Source organism: Saccostrea echinata, unplaced genomic scaffold (genome assembly GCF_033153115.1).
Source record: "Saccostrea echinata isolate AGI-Se365-2 ecotype Australia unplaced genomic scaffold, CSIRO_AGI_Sech_v1 ptg000001l, whole genome shotgun sequence".
Lineage (NCBI taxonomy): Eukaryota > Metazoa > Mollusca > Bivalvia > Ostreida > Ostreidae > Saccostrea > Saccostrea echinata.
In genome coordinates this window covers 28,457,643-28,478,290 of record NW_026889750.1, presented here as the reverse complement: position 1 = coordinate 28,478,290, position 20,648 = coordinate 28,457,643, and the positions used below count along the sequence as shown (strand labels likewise).

The 20,648-nt window shown below is 31.2% G+C and overlaps 3 protein-coding genes across 3 annotated transcripts in view; 2 read left to right on the top strand and 1 right to left on the bottom strand.

Annotated features, from left to right (window-relative positions):
* LOC133188797 (NADH dehydrogenase [ubiquinone] 1 alpha subcomplex subunit 9, mitochondrial-like) overlaps positions 1 to 20,648 on the top strand; it is a 186,080-nt gene that overhangs the window by 100,823 nt on the left and 64,609 nt on the right. The window lies entirely within an intron of this gene.
* Positions 4,993 to 6,568, top strand: LOC133188730 (uncharacterized). Its single transcript, XM_061324225.1, has 2 exons — positions 4,993 to 5,110; positions 5,252 to 6,568. The coding sequence occupies exons 1-2, from the start codon at positions 5,014 to 5,016 to the stop codon at positions 6,298 to 6,300; spliced, it is 1,146 nt and encodes a 381-aa protein (XP_061180209.1). The 5' UTR covers positions 4,993 to 5,013; the 3' UTR covers positions 6,301 to 6,568.
* LOC133188740 (uncharacterized) lies at positions 6,534 to 8,311 on the bottom strand. The gene is made up of 6 exons (XM_061324233.1): positions 8,083 to 8,311; positions 7,831 to 7,904; positions 7,587 to 7,727; positions 7,363 to 7,477; positions 7,184 to 7,256; positions 6,534 to 7,034 (listed from the first exon to the last, which is right to left on the bottom strand). Exons 1-6 carry the CDS (start codon positions 8,272 to 8,274, stop codon positions 6,862 to 6,864), a joined length of 768 nt encoding a protein of 255 aa, XP_061180217.1. The 5' UTR covers positions 8,275 to 8,311; the 3' UTR covers positions 6,534 to 6,861.

Genomic DNA, 20,648 nt, shown 5'->3' with positions numbered 1-20,648 from the left:
TAGACCTAATTAACATTTATCGCTATAAAACTATAATGTAATTGCACACGGTAAGTACAATTTATCACAGGCACTTGGGGTATGGAACCCCCCCCCCCTTTCCATTTTTTTTCCTTTTTAAATCTGGGGTCAAGTCACCTTTTTCCTATTTTTATATTCTAATATGCACTTTATATTATCAATAATGTAACTCTTTTGTCTCTATATGGTGTTTTTAAATATACCGTTTTCGACTGATACATAAAAAGAGAGAAGGCTTGCAACTCTTTTCTCGTCGTCTGCCTCATCTCGCTTAAACTTCGCCTGATTATTTATCTAAAGCATAAGAACACATTGGATATGCATACATCAATAAATTTGTTACACATTCTTCTTCCTTTTTATATTTCCATTTAATTTTTATGTTCCCCCGATTTGTAAATATTTCGATTAAATCAACCGCATCTAGGGTAAATTTTATTTATGTGCACTAGCTGGGACGGAAGTGCAATAACGGTAACTCTAACTTTACAAATGTTCTGCATTAGATAAAAATTCCAAGCTATGTAATCAAAAAATATTGAGAAATTTGGTTGTCTAGGTCGTATGTTAAATGTTAATCTTCATCCATTAGAATCTGCTAGTTAGAATTATCTTGTTATACACAGAACTTACCGTTACATGTAATATGAAGAGAAAATTCGGGATTTTCCCTCTTGCATTTAATGTTCCGAATGACATTACGTTTAATGATGACGCCCGAAAATACCGGACACTTCCGTCCCAGCCAGGCTGGGGGGTCAACAAATTAACCATCAGATATAACTTTATTTTTTAGATATGATATCTTAAGCTGTCAACTATAATTTGGCAAAGAAAAATTTCATACATTTTAGTTTTAAGATTTGATCATTTTTGTATATCTTTATATGGAGCTCTTCTTCTGAAGGAGATCAATATAGTCTGAAAATGACCACAACCACCCAGCCCTCTTAAAAATAAAAAAAATGGAAAAGGGGTGGTCCATACCCCAAGTGCCTGTGATTTATACTATAGTTTATGAATCCAAAAATCTATTTACGCTGTTTTTCAATGAAAATGAAAGTTGCAAAGTGAAATGTAACATATATATCATAAATACTTTAAGATTCTACTGAACAAAAATAGTCTTAATTCCACTTTATGTGAGCACTGTAATGTATTGCAAATCAAAGAAAGTAAAATTGTAAATTGAACACAATGTATAACTGAAATTATACGGGATAATATACATTATTTTGCTATATACTCCAACAAGTATATTGAAGTCAAATCAGGAATGTTTCCAAGTCTCCGTACTTACTTACAGATTTTAAATTTTTATAATGTATACAATGTAAATTTATCTACATCTAAATGGTATATAAGTACAATACATGCAGATTCTTTAACCATTCAATATACACTGTAAACATGACTATTACTGACATCAAACTGATGATTATTTAGCCGTTTATTGCTTGGACCACAAAATCAGTGCATTGTAAAATTACTTTGTATGAATACATATACTACATTATTGTTAATGGACAAGAAGCAGACGATCCATGCGCTTTGTAATAGGCCACGTGACCTCCATTACTTTTAATGATTTTCCATCCCTTGTGGTGGATGTGAAACACAGAAGATTGTTTTATTTCATGATATAAAAGGAAGTTTGCAGTGAGAATTTAAAGCTGCAAATAAAGCATCAGTTTCTAAAGGTTAGTATATTGCATGGCATCAGTTGGGTACATCTATAAATGTTGTAAAATTATGTACGCTAACTCCACTATAGTGCATGTGTGTGTAAATAAAGGTCAGACATGTTAACAGCACTGTGTATGTGTGTCTTAAAGCAACGATCGAAGTACTTAATGTGCATTCGTTCACCAGAGTTCACAATTGATATTTTTAAATGATGTTATAATAAGTAATGGTATTTTAATTGGATTTTCTAAAGCGCATGCGTCAGAGAAGAATATATCTTTTTGCAAACAGTATGAAACGAACGTATCACGCACTTAAAAACACCATGCTCTTCTTGGGAAAAAAAATGTAGAATAGGAAGAGGTAATATGTTGGGTTTGATTTTGTAGTACATGTACATAGTATACACGAAGTAGAAGGGTTGTAATGAAAAACAGTGAAGATAACGAACAGCGATCGATCTCAACACAATGTAAATCTGTGAACAGGGTATTAACCTCAGCTAGAATACTTGTGTTTAGAATCAGTGATTTTTCACAGTCATTTTTTAGATGACCAATGACAAATTAAAATAAGAAAATCTCCGAGTTCCATTTTTATTGAAGAAGCAGTTGTAGTTGTCTATCAGATATCAAAAAGCCTAATTTTAATTTATCGTGAGAAATGATTGTATAAAGTGTAGTTAAGTCATTAGTTTTAATTTAATGTTACTGACATAAAAAAAGATATTTTTAAATTTTCTGAAAGTTCTTTGCAGTTTTTGAGAATCCATATTTGATTTACATCACTTCTAGCATATGCTGTAGCACAGGACGTCTGAAATGCCTCCTTTGCAGCAGTTAATATTTTTGTGAGGAGTAAGGGCAGGGCCTCGGTAGAGCAATTGCTGGACACCGCAGTGTATCTTTCTTTGTACGGTTTTTTTTTTTTTTTATGAAGTTTAGAAATCCATTTGAGGTAGGATAGATCGAACTCACTTTCGTTAACTGAAAAGTTAAAAGTATGAAAGACTGAAATGTGATTTTGAAGAATTTCATTCTTATACTGTGAGTTTAATTTGGGTTTCGAGATGTAAAATCACAACCATGTTCTTCTAAAATACAGCTGTAATACATGTATGAGACTTAAAATCAAACACAATATTGTTACCAGCCTTGTCTGCTAGAACCATAACATATACATGTATATTGTTCTTGTCGTCTTTCTTACCGGGGTATTCATTTACTACTTCCGATTTAGTGAAAACGGAAGGAAAGAGGTTCGCATATGACCTTTTAACTTTCTAACACGATTATTTAATATATTTCTATAGCACTTAATCAATTCTGACAAAATGTTCGGGTCTTCCCCTATATATTTCGCCCATCGTCAGGCATAATCGTCCACAAAATTCATAATAGCAATAGAGTTCCGTCGCCAATTGAAAGATTGGAACTCTGTATATTTAGGAACTTTGAAAATGATTTCCGATTAATGATGAACTAAAAATCGTGTACAACAATATGCTGGGTGTATAGGATTATACCTTTAGATGATCGCGGGGAGATTATGCTCAAGTGTGAAAAGGTTTATATCAATGAATGTAAAGATAAAAATACATGTAAATAAAATAATAATGAGATTATAGGGAAGGAATCAGTATTCAGTCACCTTGTAAAACGAAAAAAAATGATGTAGTGTACAATACATACACCTTGTAGAACCGCAGATCACCTTTATTACATGTACATGTATATCATATTTACATTTCTTTCACTCACTACTATTATATTTTAAACATGTTTGAATGTTATGACACTAATCATATTCTACATTTTCTAAATATCAACTTAAAGCAATGTTTTTCATGCTTTTTTTTTTGTTTTTTGTCTTTTTGTTTTTGGTTTTTTTTTTTTTTTTTTTTTTTTTTTTGGTTTTTTTGTTTGTTTGTTTGTTTGTTTTTTTTTTTTTTTTGGTTTTGTTTTGGGTTTTTTTTTTTTTTTTTTTTTTTTGGTGTAAGTACAATTATATGAGATACATGTACATAATACAATAATTAAGTTTATGGAGAGAGAAATTCTTAAATCAAAAAATTAAAAAAAAAAAGGAAAGAGGAAAAATTTTAGAGTGTGTCATTTTTTACAGGATTATTTACGTTGGGCCACTGACAGGTTCAAAACCTGTCAGATCTCTCAGCGATTTCTACAAGCACAGTTTTGGGTAAATGTTTTAGGTAGATCATTATGCGCTTGTTGTGTAATGAAAAGCTGAAGATGTTTCAGCGGCAGTTTCTCCAAGATCACATTCCAGTTCCGAAGATCTTTAAATGATCTCCCAATATAATTATATCTCCTAAAGTTCAATCTCTGATGGATTCTCTAGTAAACTCAGATGGTATCTCTGCAATCCTCCAATGATTTCTCCGACGTATCTACCATTTGGCATTCAGAACATTTTGCGAACATTTCTTTCTTTGAATGACCACTGAGAGATCCTTGGAAGATCAGAAAGATCCTTTGGCGATCATCTGTGCTTTTTGGGCGATCCTTGGGGTTCTTTTAGAGACCGTTTACCTTTGTGATCATCGAGAGATTGTTTCCGGTAGAGTAGAATTTTAGGAGACAATGTAGACCGTGCAAACCTCTGAGAGAATACTGAGAGATCATGGGGATGTCTTGAGATTTGGTCAATTTTGCAACGCTCAGCAATCTCTCAACGGTCGCCACCTCTATGTAAAGGAGATTAAAGACACCCCATAACCTCTTAGATTTAAAGCGAGTGTATACATACGATACAATTAATAACAAAATTGAAAGAGAGAAATAGCATTGAAAAGATAATTATTAAGTGCTTGTTTATGTTCAAGTTCATGATTTAAATGTGAATTCCAAATTAATCTTTATTAAACCATTTGAACATGTGTTATAAAAAATTAATATTCCATTCAAACTGTCGGGGCTTTAAACTACTCAGCACGTTCCTTTAGAATAAATGTCGTCTGAAGTGTATATTATTTTCCACGCATTTGATTTGAGTGGCAATAGAATTCGCAAACATACCTGTGTGAAATGGCAAGAAGCACACGGCGGGTATAACCGGGCATGCATACTCCTCTATGGCACCTGATCCCACCTGTTATGTGTTAAGAGGTCTTGGTTTGCCCTGCCCACAATTTGTATAATAACAATTTGCTTCAATGGACTTTTGACATTCTACTTGAGACAACCTTTTTGTCTTTGTAGCTATATCTTAACAATGGTAGTTAGTTGGGTTTTTTTTTACAATTACTACATGCATTTCAGGATCTCTTGATGTTTGATTTGCGTTATGTCTGGACAACAGATGAAGATTTGGGACCCAAAAACGCTAAGTGCACATCTCGCCGCCCGCGGAGTGAGTCCAAGGGGTGTACAAAGTGTCAGAGGTATAAATGTTTAAGCTTTCAAGCACAAGCTCTCTCTCTCTCTCTCTCTCTCTCTCTCTCTCTCTCTCTCTCTCTGCACTTCTATTGAAGACATTTGTTTGATTTTTTAATTTTTTTTTTTTGTTTTCTCTAAAATCGCAGACAATGGTATTACTGGTGAAATGCTTTTGGACTTTTGTGAAGAAGACATTCATGATGCGTTTTCTGTCTTCAAGGACCGATTCATAGTTAGAAAAACTATACGTGAATTCAAATCGTTTACAAAACCGACGGGAATGCATAATTCTCAGATCTTGCAAGCGAATGCTTTAAGTCTTGGACAAGCAAACAACACTGCAAGGCCCGTTGTTAGTAAGACTTTCACAGCAAGCTCACCACAACCAAAGTCACCTGCACATACTTATCAAGCGCCTGCTAACGTCAGCCATCCAAGAACATACTCCACGTTCCAGGCTCCTTATTCTCAACACAATTTACAGCACAATCAGCCAAAGAAAGAAACATTTCAGTTGACTAGACCATCCGAAGTTAAGTTGGAAAATGTGTCCAAACCCGGATGTTCCAGTGCCAGCAGTGGTTCTTCATTTTCTTCACATTCGGATGTCCATTCCTTCCCTAAACCAGTCAGAAGTCCTCTTATGCACCACGTGGTATCCAGTTCTGTAGAAGAACGTGTGCCTAGACCCGACACTGTTATAATTCCCACAGGGGAACCAATCACAAACATTTCACAAAATCAAGTTGTTCGATCTCTTAATATTATAACAGCGGAAGAAAAACAAAGGATAAAAAGGTATAGTGCAGAAGCTCTCCTGGAGAGAAAGTCTATTCGCAGCAAACCAAACGAAGCCCAGCATTTGGGATCTCTTGCAATTCGTAACGCTGCTCAGGTTGCTCAAATATGGGACAATCCACCTGTTTTGAGAGAGATTCCCAACGAAAAGAGAGAAACATTCGTGAATTCTTTGTTAGCCTTCGCTCCTCAATTAGCAGACACAATAGACATGGTCTGGGTAAGACTGAGAGAAGCTCTGCAGAATAGACGGAAGTATTTGTCAGACAAAGAAACAGGGAAAAGACAAACAAAAGCATATAGATCTAATCCATATGAGAAGAGGAAGTCCAATAGTCCTATATTGTTGAAAGTGACGGAGGCAGGGTCATTGATAGACCTTACAGAAACTAAGTAAATCCCTTAATATTAAGTCTTTTCAGTTTTCATATTGCTGTTGTATTTTAAAATACTCTCTCAGATATTCAACATGTCATATCCAGTATTCATGAACAATCAATTTTTGATTGGTATAAATTGTATCGGCCTATTGGACATCATGGTGTAATTTGCCTAAGGTATAACACAGAAGTACAAAAAATTGTGATTTAGAACAGTTTATTTACAAATTATAATAAATACTTTGTACAAAATTTCTATTGTCTACGAAGTAAAATACAAGTGCATGTACATGTTTCTAAAATATTGAATAAATATGAAGTTCATGAATGCAATATGGGAATTCTTATTATATCACAAAAAATTGGGAAAAAATTGATTGAGCACTTTCATACATATAACTACAGCGCAGTTGAATAATGTACACTATATCGCTGGATAGACTCTCGTGTTTACTATCCAGGCTAAAGGTACACAGAAGCGAAGCTTGGAATAACATAAAACACAATGACAGTCTTTAAAAAAGGACACTATGTAAATATAAGGCATTTCTGCGTAGTGAAAGTAATAACTTCGACATTTACATGAACATTCCGAATTTGCCCTTGTCATTTTTCTTGAGTCGTCTGAGTTCTTTTTCGTCCTCCACCTTTTCAGCGGAGTACATGACATCTGTTCTGAGGGCGTACTTTCTACCAGAAAGAACTGCTGAGTCTTCGTGTAAGATGTCGTGTTGGTAGATCAGAACTGAACCTTGATTTGTGAAAAACAAAAAAAAATCTTAATAAGCTGATGGGAATTGGAGTAATCACTCATCATACGAGTGCTTCTGTCAGGAAAAAAAACAGTGTAAATAAAAAATGTTTTACATGAAAATCATTAATTTAATAAGTAATAATTACCTGTTTTGGGCTCAACTTCAGTTCTCTCCGATTCTGCAAGGTCTAAGAAAGTAGTGTTTCCTCCCACAAAATCCTATAATGAAATTGGTTCGTTTCATTATCTTGATAATATTTCACTATCGGTGCTCTTAGCTGATTAATGGACATTTAAAGAAAAAAAATATGTAATGAAGGCTTACATCATTCAGATAAATCTGCACGCTGAGGAAGCTTTTCTCTCCGTTTTCCCGCCGATAGCTTGCATCAAAGTGAGGCTTGAAGTATTCCCCAGAGTCATAACGCTGTACCCGAAGCCTACACAATACAGAAAACAAAACTATATTCAAGAAAATAAAAATTGTGACCAAATAATTACATTTTCATTGCAAATTAAACGAGAGATCGAATTTATAAACCCCCTTACCTTTCGTTAAGGCCCACGATCTTGTGATTTCTCCAGAGGCTAGGGATGAATGGTCTCAGTCTGTTGTGAATTATCTCCATCTCCTCTTCCGAGTCCAAAAAGTTATGGTAGTTGTTTCTTGTGTCTGTCATTTTAATTTCCCTATAAAATGAATATCTTATTTAATATTTGAAGTATGCTGAACAATTGCCAAAGGTCTTTACATCATTTTTTTATTATCTTTGCCAGACCTCTTCATACTTACTTTCCATCAGCAGTGTGAATCATAGCTGGGGTAAATCCTCGCTTTTCTGATTCTTTTATCATTTGTAAGCATTCCTGTGTAGAAGATGTTAATATATAAGTATCTTAAATCCCATAAACTGAAGAAACATTATTATTCTTAAAATAATTATCAGATTCATGTAGAATCTGCTAATAAGTCTATGAATTAAATGAATAAAATATTGTTAATCATCAAATATAAAGCTATGCTCAGTATTTAATACAAATTTACCTTTTTGGTGAACACATTATGAAGGAGGAAGACAAGCTTGCCCTCCCAGCATCTTTGCAGTTCTATCTCCTGTCTCTTGATCACATTTCGGGGTTCCATATCCGTTTTTTCTGGTTTAGTCTTCCCTCCGTAACGGATCTTTTTCAATGTTGAACTTACAACTTTAGCAACAGAGACCGGTCCTTCAGGCATGATCAGGTCTAAGTTTAAGTTATTACTTAGAGTTGTAGTTAGATGAGAAGTGATACAGAAAGCCAACCTTTGGTTTCTTTTATATTATTTTACCTGAATGACGTCATGGCAAATGTGAGGACGACCTTAAGGTTAATTAATACTTGAATTAGCATCCTGTCGAATGAAAGCGTCGATAAAGTTCACTTGATCCCAAGGGGGCCTCCGGCGTTTATGAGACAAACAAACTGACACCATTCTATTTAGCTAACCACTTTCCTTATTGTGATTATTAACATAAAACATATCTTGTTAGCAGTGTTGTCATTTCTTAATGAATTGTACATAACGGTTTCATAGAGGTGCTTAACATTGCCATAGATCTCTTACACCTGAGTGGAGTAGGCGAAAGCCCAGGTATAACCAAATATCAATTAAGCAATTACTAGTGTCATTCATTAAATTATTCATACATGGAAATGTATACGATTTTGGCCAATAGCAAACTACTTATTAGACGTAAAATCTTAAATGTATACACTTTCTGTGATTTGTGAATGAACACTTGCTCTATACATGGAAAATAATCGTGTTAAATTAATTTTTTCTTCCTTGATATCATACGATTTACATATCATTATACATCTTTGTATTGTGACTTATACTTTTGAGTCACAATCTGGCATAAAGTAAGCAAAATATAACCAAAAAATTCAAAACAATTACAAATGAATTTTAAAATTAGACATCTAATTAGTGCCAAAAAAGTGAGTAAACAAAAAAGTGAGAATAGAATTATGATGCAAAAATAGTTATTGATCACAGAGCCCAGATATACTTATTGCCTATTTTTCTGCTCATCTTATCGGTGAAAATTACGTGTTTTTTGTGATTTTGCCATTAATTGTGTCGTCTTTCCAAACAACAAATATTCTGAACGCCCATTATGTAACCAGAACCACAAAAATTTCGATAACATCGATGATTCGATCCGAAAAACATTGAATGATCACGTCTCTACAAGTGCAAAAACAAAAGCAATGTAGTCTTATTAAGTGATACACTGTAATACGGTTGGAGATAATAAGAACAGAAAGTATGAAATGGGAATGTTTAAAATTAAATTTGTCTGTTATGATTGATAATTTTAATTTAAAGATTCTAGCTACAACACCTTTTGCTGCACAAAAGTTGTATGATTATTGTTTGTCCTTAATTAAGTGACGGATGGAGATGTTGCTTAGAATTTTGTAGAATTATCAAAAATAGCACTACTACCACTATTTATTATTTTATTGATAACAGACAAAGCTCATAGATATGAATAATACAAGATACAGTTGTATACTGATCCTCAGAAACAAATTAACAGCCTTTATATTCATCAACAAATAATTGCATACACACGATAATTAAAACAATCCAAAAGAAAAGTTTATTTCATTTTAACTGAAGGCTTTGTCTTACTTTTCAAGGATTATAGTAGTTAACAATAAGCATTAAACAACAATGGTAGTTACAGTTTGAAGCCAATACCCATGACGATTCTATATGAAATCTGTTTAGTTCCATACTTCTAGAGCAATACTTAATGCCATCTTTTTTGTTTTTGATATTTTTTGTCATTTCCTAAAATTTTTACTTCGACAAATTTTATTTAATCAGTTTTTAAGCTGAGTATCATTTAAATTAATAATTGTATTACATAATCATACTTGATAACGTTAAAAGAATCGATAAAGAAATGAATGAATCCTGCCAGGTTTTGCATAAGAGCCCTGTGTAAAATTAATATATATATATATATATATATATATATATATATATATATATATATATATATATATATATATATATATATATATATATATATATATATATATATATATATATATATTAATTTAATTTGGGAAATTTACAAGAAGAGGTAAGACAAAATGTAACACTGATTTAATTGACTCCCATGAACTCAAAAAAGTACGTGCCACTTCTAAGAATTGTCTTGAATCAGCAATGTTGCACTGTAAGAAGATCAAAAGCGGTCGGTTCAAATGATAAACATCAATCATATTAAAACAATTAATTAAAGTCGCGTGATTGTTTGGTTGACTGCTGCTTAAATCCTGGTGGTGGTTAACCTATCCAACAACTTTGTTGACAATACTGAGTTCACTTCTACAATTATAATAAAGCAGCCAATGGAGTGGCTAGTGTTCGTACTTTATATCACTAAAACAATATACTAGTATACCTTTAAACTACTTCTAAATGATTGACAAGGAATTCTGAATTATCAAACAAAAATTTATACATGCATAAATTACTGCAAAAGAAATAAGTAGTTCAAAACAGGGGGGAAATATAAAAAAAAAGTAATTTTTTTAGAAGTCTGTGACGCCGATGAAAAAAAATCTCTTTCTGTGACTTGAAACACGTGTTGAATAGCCTAAAAACAATTCAATTCTGGTCAGAGGTAGAACTACTTACATGTATATAATAAATTGAAGATCTTTAAAATAAAAAAAAAACATTCACCTTCTGTTTATATCAACAACACGAAGATAACTGAATGAAATAGGAAAAAGTAATTTGGTAGAGCAAGGAGCATTTCAATATGAGAAATCATAGGTAACTCAAAATTACATATAACCATTAATAGAGTGGAAGATCGTGCTAAGCTTATAAACTTATAAATTTTGATATCTGAACTGTTTTCAAACAAATTTTAAATTCGATCGATCGCTATATATTTCACAATTTATGAACATATCATAAAAATACTATATTTTCAAGAATGAGAACAATTTCAAATTCAAATACTTAAAATATACATTATCAATGTGCATTTCGAATGTAAATCAATTCACAGAGATCTTTCACATACTGTGGATCCTCTATGTTCTGAAGATTTTGTTTTTAATTTTTGACTTTTGAATAATTTTATAGTATAAAGTTGAAAATATTGAGTTGATTTATTTCATTTTCAAAATAGATCTGCATTCTCTTCAAGGAAAAATGTTCAAAGACACCAAAGTATTCTTGCTTACTGAAAAACGGGGAAAACATGTACTAGTATTGTATTACTTTGTTTTGGTCTAATACATTCGGATACTGGGACTGATTACAAGACATATATTTCAGGTTTTTGTTCAAATTTAAATCTCTAATTGTATAAAAGTACCAAGGAATTGGATTTCTTCCGTATAAATGAAAAGAGGGTCCTTAATGCAAAAAGAAGTGTATAGAGGGTCCTTAATGAAAAAAGAAGATAAATGAGCAAAACATTTCTTAAATTTTCTTTTTTGGTAACATTACATGAATCCACTTGTTTAATCTCTTCTGTGGAATAAAGATATAAATAATTTTTTTTATTATTATTTCTTAATAATAAGGGCCAAAATGTTACATCAATCGTTAATGTGAGCCTGTCAAAGAAGTGAGTTTTTCATAATAAAAACTTCATGATGGATAAGAATTTTCTTACATAATATAGATTCAAGTACATTTTACTTTTGACTTCCGAAGTTTTTATAAATTAATCTTTTTCTACTATTTTTTTGGATGTTCATGTATTCGTACCAATTCTTGGGAGCTTACAATTTGAACGGCTTATGATCCATCATTTAAAGTTAATTGATTCAACTTTACCCATTGATGTTTTGTTTTGGGTTTGACGGATTTTGGCCCTCTTCATGATATATGAAACAATATTAAGGCAGACGATGGACAAACTTCAATTAAAATTTACAAAATAATATTATCAATGATATTATTTAATTTAATTTTAAAAAAGAAATTCTAGCGAGACAAATTATATATGTAAGGACCTTGTACAGATCAAAGCAGCCTGAAACAGTCAATGAAGCTATTCTGAACTTTTAATTAAGCATCAAAACGTAAAAATTAAGACATCTTGGAGATAAAGGATTAAACTTTGTTTTTGTTTTTTTTACTTCAAAATGTTTTGGAGAAACAAAAACCAACAAACATGAACCCAAGATCTATACTATATGACTAATGTTTGATACATTAATACAATTGATAAAAGTAATAACAGGAGAATGTTCTCACACTTTCGTAATATCTAGAAAACAGACTGTTCCATAAACAACATAAAATCGATAGCATTGTTCTTTTTTTATTTGCTTTGATGTACTCTACTTTAAGCATAATTGCGTAAAAAGTGATCTTTATAAATAAAGGTTAAAAATATATATATCAACTGAGCGAAAACAAAAAGAAGGCCACCATTGTCCAACAATTGTAATAAATATTTCTGTTTCGTTAACATTCAATTCAATAATGAATAATTCAGTTTCTAAGTGTGCATGTCCTGTTAATTTTCACGTGATGCATGTACGACATTTTTGCAAAGATATGTTTTACTTTGCTGATTTTTCATGACCACTTTCTATTTGAAAGGACCAGTTTACAATCAGTCTGTTGATTTTCTAACATTTCCGTCTCAGAAAGTTTGACTTATTATACCTTTTTTTTTTTTTTTTTTTTTGAAAGTCTCAAAAGAAGTAAAAATTTTCTTTTCTTTTCAGAAAACATTTCAAACATTTTTTCCACTAACTCTCATGTAAGTACATCGAAACGTATTACTATACATTGTTAACTATTCATCTGTACAATAATTTGCTATACCTTTTTCTAGTTTCTAAAGTAGTCAAAAGTATGACAGTCGCCATCGTATGTCTAAGCGCAAACTATGTAGCGTATGGTCTTTTTTCCCGAAAATTTATATTTTTCTTATTAAAAGAGTGAATGTCATCAAGTCCTTTGTTGTTTCTTCTTTTTAAGTACGGCTAATAGTAGTTACGACCAGTGGATATTTAATCTCTGAATTGTTTATATAGTAATTAACTTTAAAGTGTTTTTCAAAAGTAATAAACTTCTTCATTTGATTGATTATGACTGTAGTATAATGTTAATGCTTTCACTGTCTTTAATTATTTGAAAAAAATTCTACTTCTTGTCACCTTATGTTGAATTAACCTGTTAAAGATTTTTACGCTTATAATTGTGTATGCAAGTCTTCAAATTACGCTAAAATCTTATGTATTGTTAAATATCATTATTGTAAAGATATTTCATGTATCAAACAACCCAGAAAGAAAATGACAGTCAAAAGGTAGATTTAGCTAAAATAAAAGACGATTGGTAAAATTTCAGCTTGTAGCATGTGACAGTCACCAGCCAAAATCAGCATTATTATACGAGAAATAATGAATATGACAGCATAGAAGTTATATATTTGTCAGATCAGAACAATACAGCAATTCAATGTCATATAAGATTCTCCAGTCGTCTTCTGCTAAAAGACAAGTGACTGTTTACATTTACCTGAAGATTTATAATAATTTCCTTCCATTTTGTTTACAGATAGCAACCTATGATCGTATATTTACAACAGTCATACATGATGACGACCGGATGCAAATTAAGACAGCAGACATAGCATAAAAAGCAGTAATTATTCACTTTTATATTGTACCAATGTGAATATTAGAGGTTTGTAATATATAAATGCAATTATACATTATGTGTTTGAGATGTAGAGATATCTGTACTTAATTTCTTACTCAATATATTGAGGACATAATTTATTTCTTTACAACTTTACATGTAACTATGACAATTGAAATAAACGAATTTCATATCGTATTCTGTATGTAACATTAGTGCATCTGCAAAAAGGACTGCAATTGTAAAAATAAAGTGGTCATTTTTAAAATTCAAAATTCTTATGAAAAGCAGTTTTAATCATTATCTTCATTGTTATACATGTATAAAGGTAAAGATTTTGCCAAGTTAGGCTGGGAGTAGGGGTTGTGGATATGTACATAACCCATTTCTGTATTAAGTACTTTTGCATTACGTGCAGTCATTACTATTTTATTTATTATTATTATTATTATTATTTTTGCAATAAGTTCAATTAAAAAAGTAGAAAAAGAAAAAAAAACAAAACAAAATAAAACAAAAAATTTCGTAGCAGGCATGCAGAACCAAATTAATTCATGTCCTCCAGGAAATGTTAAAATTTCAAGCTACAGTTTCATGTTTATTCTTGCACATAAAATCAAATATCCATGAAACTTTTTTTTCAAACCACAAAAAATCTGAACCCCACGAAAACAGTGATTCTACACTATCTTTCTTGAAACTCTAGAATGTTAAATCAATGTCTGAATATTTGTCTTGTTTGTCCTGTTGTTCATCAAAGTGATTTTTATATTAGATACAAGTTTTAAAAATCATGAAAATGACAACTAAATCTATGTTTATATCGGTTAAATGAAAAAAAAAGTTTAGCCAGCATAAAGTTTCATTTTTCATTCAAAGTATCTCAATAATGTCCTGTAGAGTGAAAATATTAAAAAAAAAATTGCGTAGATTTATAAGGATAATGGCCAAAAGGATGAATTTTGTAATCATAGAAGGTCTTCAATTTCCTAACATCCCAGAGATTCTATTTATGCATCATTTACAGCAAAATAACTCCAAAAATATTTTCCTATTCAATGCATCCAATTTTTTGTTTGTAGCATGTATCTTTCAGGCAGACGACACGCTCCTTAATGATTAATATATGATTTCCCCAAAGAATTTGTCATTGAAGCATTGCTACATCAATATGTTTCCTCACAAAAATCGAGGTACCTTACCATGCATTTGTGCAAGGTATCAGAAGATCACTTGGATTGTCAATATCAAAATTTTTGGTGTAATTTTTTATGACATTTTAAAGACATTTTAGAAATCAGAAGATAATGATAATTATGAGTAAAAATTTATACGAAGAGATGCAAGACAGATTTTCGAGGAACTTGTCGTCAGACCTTATGGACATACGCAATGTAGTTTTGAGCTTTAATTTCATATTCCCAGAATAATTGAATAGTTACAATAATTGAAAGACCTTTGTGCAATTTTATAATGTCTGGTAATGCTGTGCACCTTTTCCGATTCAAATTTTGGAGTAATACCTGCTGAAACTTTGTTTCCTTAATTTTTCTTTTAAAAAATGTAATGATTTTCATCATTTGATATTTGTTTAAAAAAAACTCCTGGAAATGTATGCTGATTTTGCGATGGTACTAAAAATATCTTGGAAAATTATCAGTAGGAAAGGTACATTGTAAAATACATGTACGGTGCGTGTGTCCTTGATTAATAGCTATCTAAAAGATAATTTGACAAAAAGAAGTGTGTCGGTCGGGAATTGAACTCGGATCGACTGCTTGGAAGGCAACCATGCTGACCATTACACCACCGACGCTCTGTTGATGTACGCTATCGCTGAGGTAGATATAAGTAATTTGATCCTGGGGCTTTCATTCACCTATGCATGCCTTTTATGGTATTGTCAGAGTGATTAATTAATATTTTTTTGAAAAATGACTGAACTAAGAAAGATAGATAATATTACCTGTCCTCTGTTGTTATATATTCAGGCTTAATAGTATTTTTAAGGAAAAAGAAACAACACACACTATCTTTGAAAGAAAGATATAACCCCCCAAAAATTCTATAAAGTGTGCAGTATGCTTTTAAAATTGGTCTTGACATGGAAAAAATTGTTTTGCAATCATGTTTTCAAGAATTATTTATTATTCTTTACAAATATTCAGGTAATTTTTTCATTTTGTCGTATTCGTTTTGAAAAAAAAAAAACATGTTTGGGCTTAATATTTTGTATGAAGTTGTATTGTTGCACCTGTATTTTTCAGAATCCAAATCATCTACTGTTATTAAGTGCCTAAAGCTATGTCTAGTACTAGTGCATATCAAATTTCTTAGAATATATAGAGGATATTCAATATTTTGTTGTTTGATATGAAATTTATTTCACAAATGGGACATTTTTATATATTTTTTCACAGTGCAAGGCACTCGAGCGAAAATATCAAAGAATCCTGTCTCAAATGTGAAATAAATTCCATATTCAACTACAAAGAATTGAATTTTCTGTTTATTACATTTTCTTTGCTTCCGTCTTTTCATAACAGAGTGTTCTTCTCTGTGACTTTATAGTTGAGCAGTTGTGTGCGATATTGAGGCTGTCTAAAAGAAAATTATATCGCCTAAAATTTTTCTATATGTACATTTCTTGAAATTTGTACATGTATAAAAAATAAAGTTACTATTTTGCCAAAAAATGAAACGTACCCGTACAATTCCTAAGAATTGTACATGTACAGACTATAAAATCCATGACAGTAAATTATAGATTTTTCATTTTACGAATTGTACATGTACAAAGAACAAGGTTCACTTAGGGCCTTTTTTGGCCCTGTGAATTTCAGAAAAACTGAAACAGCTTGGCTTTAGTTGAAAATGCATTAGACCTTTGACGACTGCGTATCTATCAAAAATGACGTAATTTTCTGGCTAGCCAATCCATTATGATGTCATGAAATGCGTCATTTTCCTCATATCCTGAAAAATTCTACAAAAACAGCCAATTTTTAAAGCTATTTTTCGATGTTTAATATAGAGCGCAACCTCTGATCTAAAATATGCAACTATTAAATGATAGAAAAATTTCTGAGGATTACAAAACGTGTTTTATTTTTTAGATCAGAGGGTGCGCTCATATTATTTCTCTTCTGTGAAAGTACTCAAATATACTTGTTTTCCTTAAAATCCAAGAACATTGCAATTCCATGGAGCCTGAATTCCAAGACCTTGGCTTTATGGAGAAAATTTTTAATAGGAAATGAAAGCACTAAGTCTCTACTATATCTTGATGTTTAAAATGGAACATAAAGTGTTAGTCAATAAATTGGTATATCTACAGGGCCATTTTATGCATAAAGTGAACCTAGCTCTTATATATTTAAAATTTTGATGAACATTTCTCCGATTTTTGCCCTTGCCTTCTGATACCCTGCAAACAGTAAATCACAAAAAAAAAACAACTTGCACCGACAAATACGGGCAAACAAACAACAATCAGAAATTGAAGACGTTCTGAAACTGGGAAATTACATTTCATTTGATTTTAATTTTGAAATATGATCAGATCACCTTTAGTTTTTTTATTGTATGCAACCATGGGAGGGGTTAGGAATAAGTCTTTACATATTTCATCATGTTGTATGTAATTGCAAAATATCAACAACAAAAAACTTTCTTTTACCCCTTTATACATGGGTTAAACTTTGTGGCCTTGGGTTCAGTGTTTCTTTGGTTTTCCGGAGATCCTTTCTACTTAAAGAAATACATGAACTTTTTTGCATAGAGTATATTAAATTTCTGATTGTTTATATTTTCTATTTCATATGGGTTTTGATATCACTAAAAATACCTTGTAAGACAGCTTGATTGCTAGTTTTCCTCATACATGTAAAATATTATTCTCCCTCAATTTTAGTCAGTCAAATATTTATTTCAGTAGAATCTACCTTTATATGTAAATATTTTTAGTTAAAGTATTCCAAGTTTAGTTCTGATCAGACAAGGCTTTGACAAGTGAATAAGAAAATAGAAGTATTGTTGATGGGCGCAGATAAACTTATTTCTCCCTTTAATTATGTATCTTAAATATTGTGGTATATGTGATATTTCAGAATCGAAAATTTACAGTTTTCACAAGCAGCTATTAAACGATGCATCAAACTTTCAAAATTTGTATAATATCGGGTTTTACATAACCAATACATAGGTGTGTCTGTACATCAAAAAGCAAAAATCTTTAGGCAAAATATTCTTTTTTTATTCCGTCACTAAAAAAGACTTCCTTTTGATTTCTTCCTGACATGTACACCTACCTCGAAGAATTACTTGGCTTAGGCCAATCATACGAACTGACAACATATAAAAATAATACCAAATGTCAATTAGCGCTATAAAACTGTCGCTCATTTACCAAATAGAACATATGTGTATTTTCATTAAATCATGCCTTTTCCAATGATATAAAGAAGGGGTAAAATCTTGATATGAAAGTATGAATTATTTTAAAATTTTAAATGATTTAAAATTGTTGAATCCCTTAAAGACACGTTCTCCTTAGACTCCTTCATTCTTGAGAGAATTAATTTTCTTGGATTCTTGATATTTTCATTTTCCATTGGACGATGATTTTTAGCATGCATATTTTTAGAGATGGTATGGAATGGGTACATGTAGGTCATTATTTCATAATTCGTAAAGTATGTAAATTCGTATAGGCGAATCCACTAAAATTGATCATCAAAGAAAATTGATACAAGATTCCATAGTCCATTTTTTACTAAAAAGTTATATGCAGAACATTAGGTAAAGAAATAACTCTATTTTGATTTTTTTCATGGATCCTAACTCTTATATTTGAATCTATAGAGTGCTGTAAGACATGTAAGTGTAAAATAGTGACTCTTGTCTTATTGATACTTGAACAGTAAAAAACTAGCAAAATTGAAATATTCAAAGCTAGAATTTACATATTTTGATCTTACGTAGCATTACATTTTGATTTCAGAATTAAAAATAATCACATTATAAACAGAAAGATTTTGTTTCAAATCAAGCCTGATGTTGGTTTCATTCTTAACACAATCTTTTTAGAAGACTAACACTATTGAAAAGCAATTTAGATTGTTGATGCTTCCTTATAATAGATTTTGTACAACACATATTCCTATGCTTGTTTCATTGACTTTGCTAGGCAGTTGTCAAATGACATGTACAAAATAATTATTCATTTGCAAAAACAAGCTTAATTTGTTGACTTTTTTTGTGCTCAGTAATAGATAAGTCGTTTGAAACGTGAATGAGTCATCACATTTATTATTATAAATAGACAATTTCTATTCTTTTTTTAAATAAAGAGTTTACCTGCTAAAAGACAGACTATCATGTTTAGGAATATTTATTTGAATGTATACACATTTCGGGCGTGACTTTCTTCCCTGTTCAATTAGTATTCCAAGATCTGCGTAATGTGCATACTCAGTAACTCATTAATTGAAATATGGACACGAAAATTTATTTTAAGTTGTTCTTTCCATATAATTGAAATGTATTAAATATCAAAAGAAGTGAATTGTAGGGGGGGGGGGGGGCTATTCAATTTTGAAGTACACGTGATTCCCATTTCTTTTCAATGGCGCTCTATTGATAACTTTGGCCGTAGTTCAGTGCCGTCCATACTGGATGGTATGAGATACCATTGATATCAGTTTGGTTGCTTTCGATAATTTTTCATATTCTTTACATTACTAAATTGAACCAATGATTTTAATTTCCTCTATCATTCTGCAGTGGTATTCGAACTCGCGACGAGAGGATCAAATACTTACTCCGCTCTAACTGTTATGTGGAGTCGATAATTTTAAATATCAAACTATCATGTATGTAATCATGAAAGTAATGAAACCCCAAGATTGCTGTAATTTCTATTTTTCATGAGAGAACACTAAAATTGTATCATAATCTGAATGCTTAACCTGCTGTTCATGTTACAGATCCAGATTTCTATATTAAATCACAGTGTTTTTGGTGACATATAATTTCCAATGTATCGAAATTATGAATATCGTCATAAATTTTTTTTTAATCTTCGGATTTAGGGTGAAAATGCTTGACACATAGAAGGAAATAGATTTGGCCCTTTTATTTACCATGAAAACATCAATAAAGACCGAGTCTATGGAGGCCTAATTTTCTGAAGAAGACTTGTATAAAACAAAGGGAAATCTTAAGTGTATTTGTTAAATATGATAATAACACCTCTTGCTTAGCATTCTAATCATCACTTCTTTTTCTAATTAGACTCCTTCTGATGACATGATTTGTAATATAAACATGATTCAAGATCACATGGAAGTTTCAGTTTTGTCATTTTGTGTTTATTTATGCATACATTTTTTTTCAATTGTCAAGGAATATAGAGTTGCTTTTTTTATTATTATTATTTTTTAAACATCAAAATATAATGAACATAGTTCCTCCATCTAAACTTCCTCTCATGCCCAAGGTATTTGATTTAATGCTCAAACGTACATTTCTTAATAGTTTATACACTTCTTTTCAAAAACACTGCAAAGTTAATCTTCAGTTACTTTTAATATGTTTCTTATTTAAATAAGTGTCTATTTGATACCAAGTAACATACTGTGAAATATTCCATTAATGAGTATGTTTTGCAAACATTTTCTTGCAAAATCTAGGGAAAGGACAAAAACGAAGCATTGGTAGTTATTACATGTTGGACCGTACTTAATAAAAAAAAATAATTTTAGAAATTAATTGAAAAGATAGCTTTAAACTCATAATTAATCTGAAATAATCTGCGAACGGGATATTTCTGCATTTTTATGAATTGTTGTTTATTTAAATTACGATCCATAGAAGAAATGTTTTGGGCTCCATTTCAGGGAAGAGTAGACAATTTGTATAGA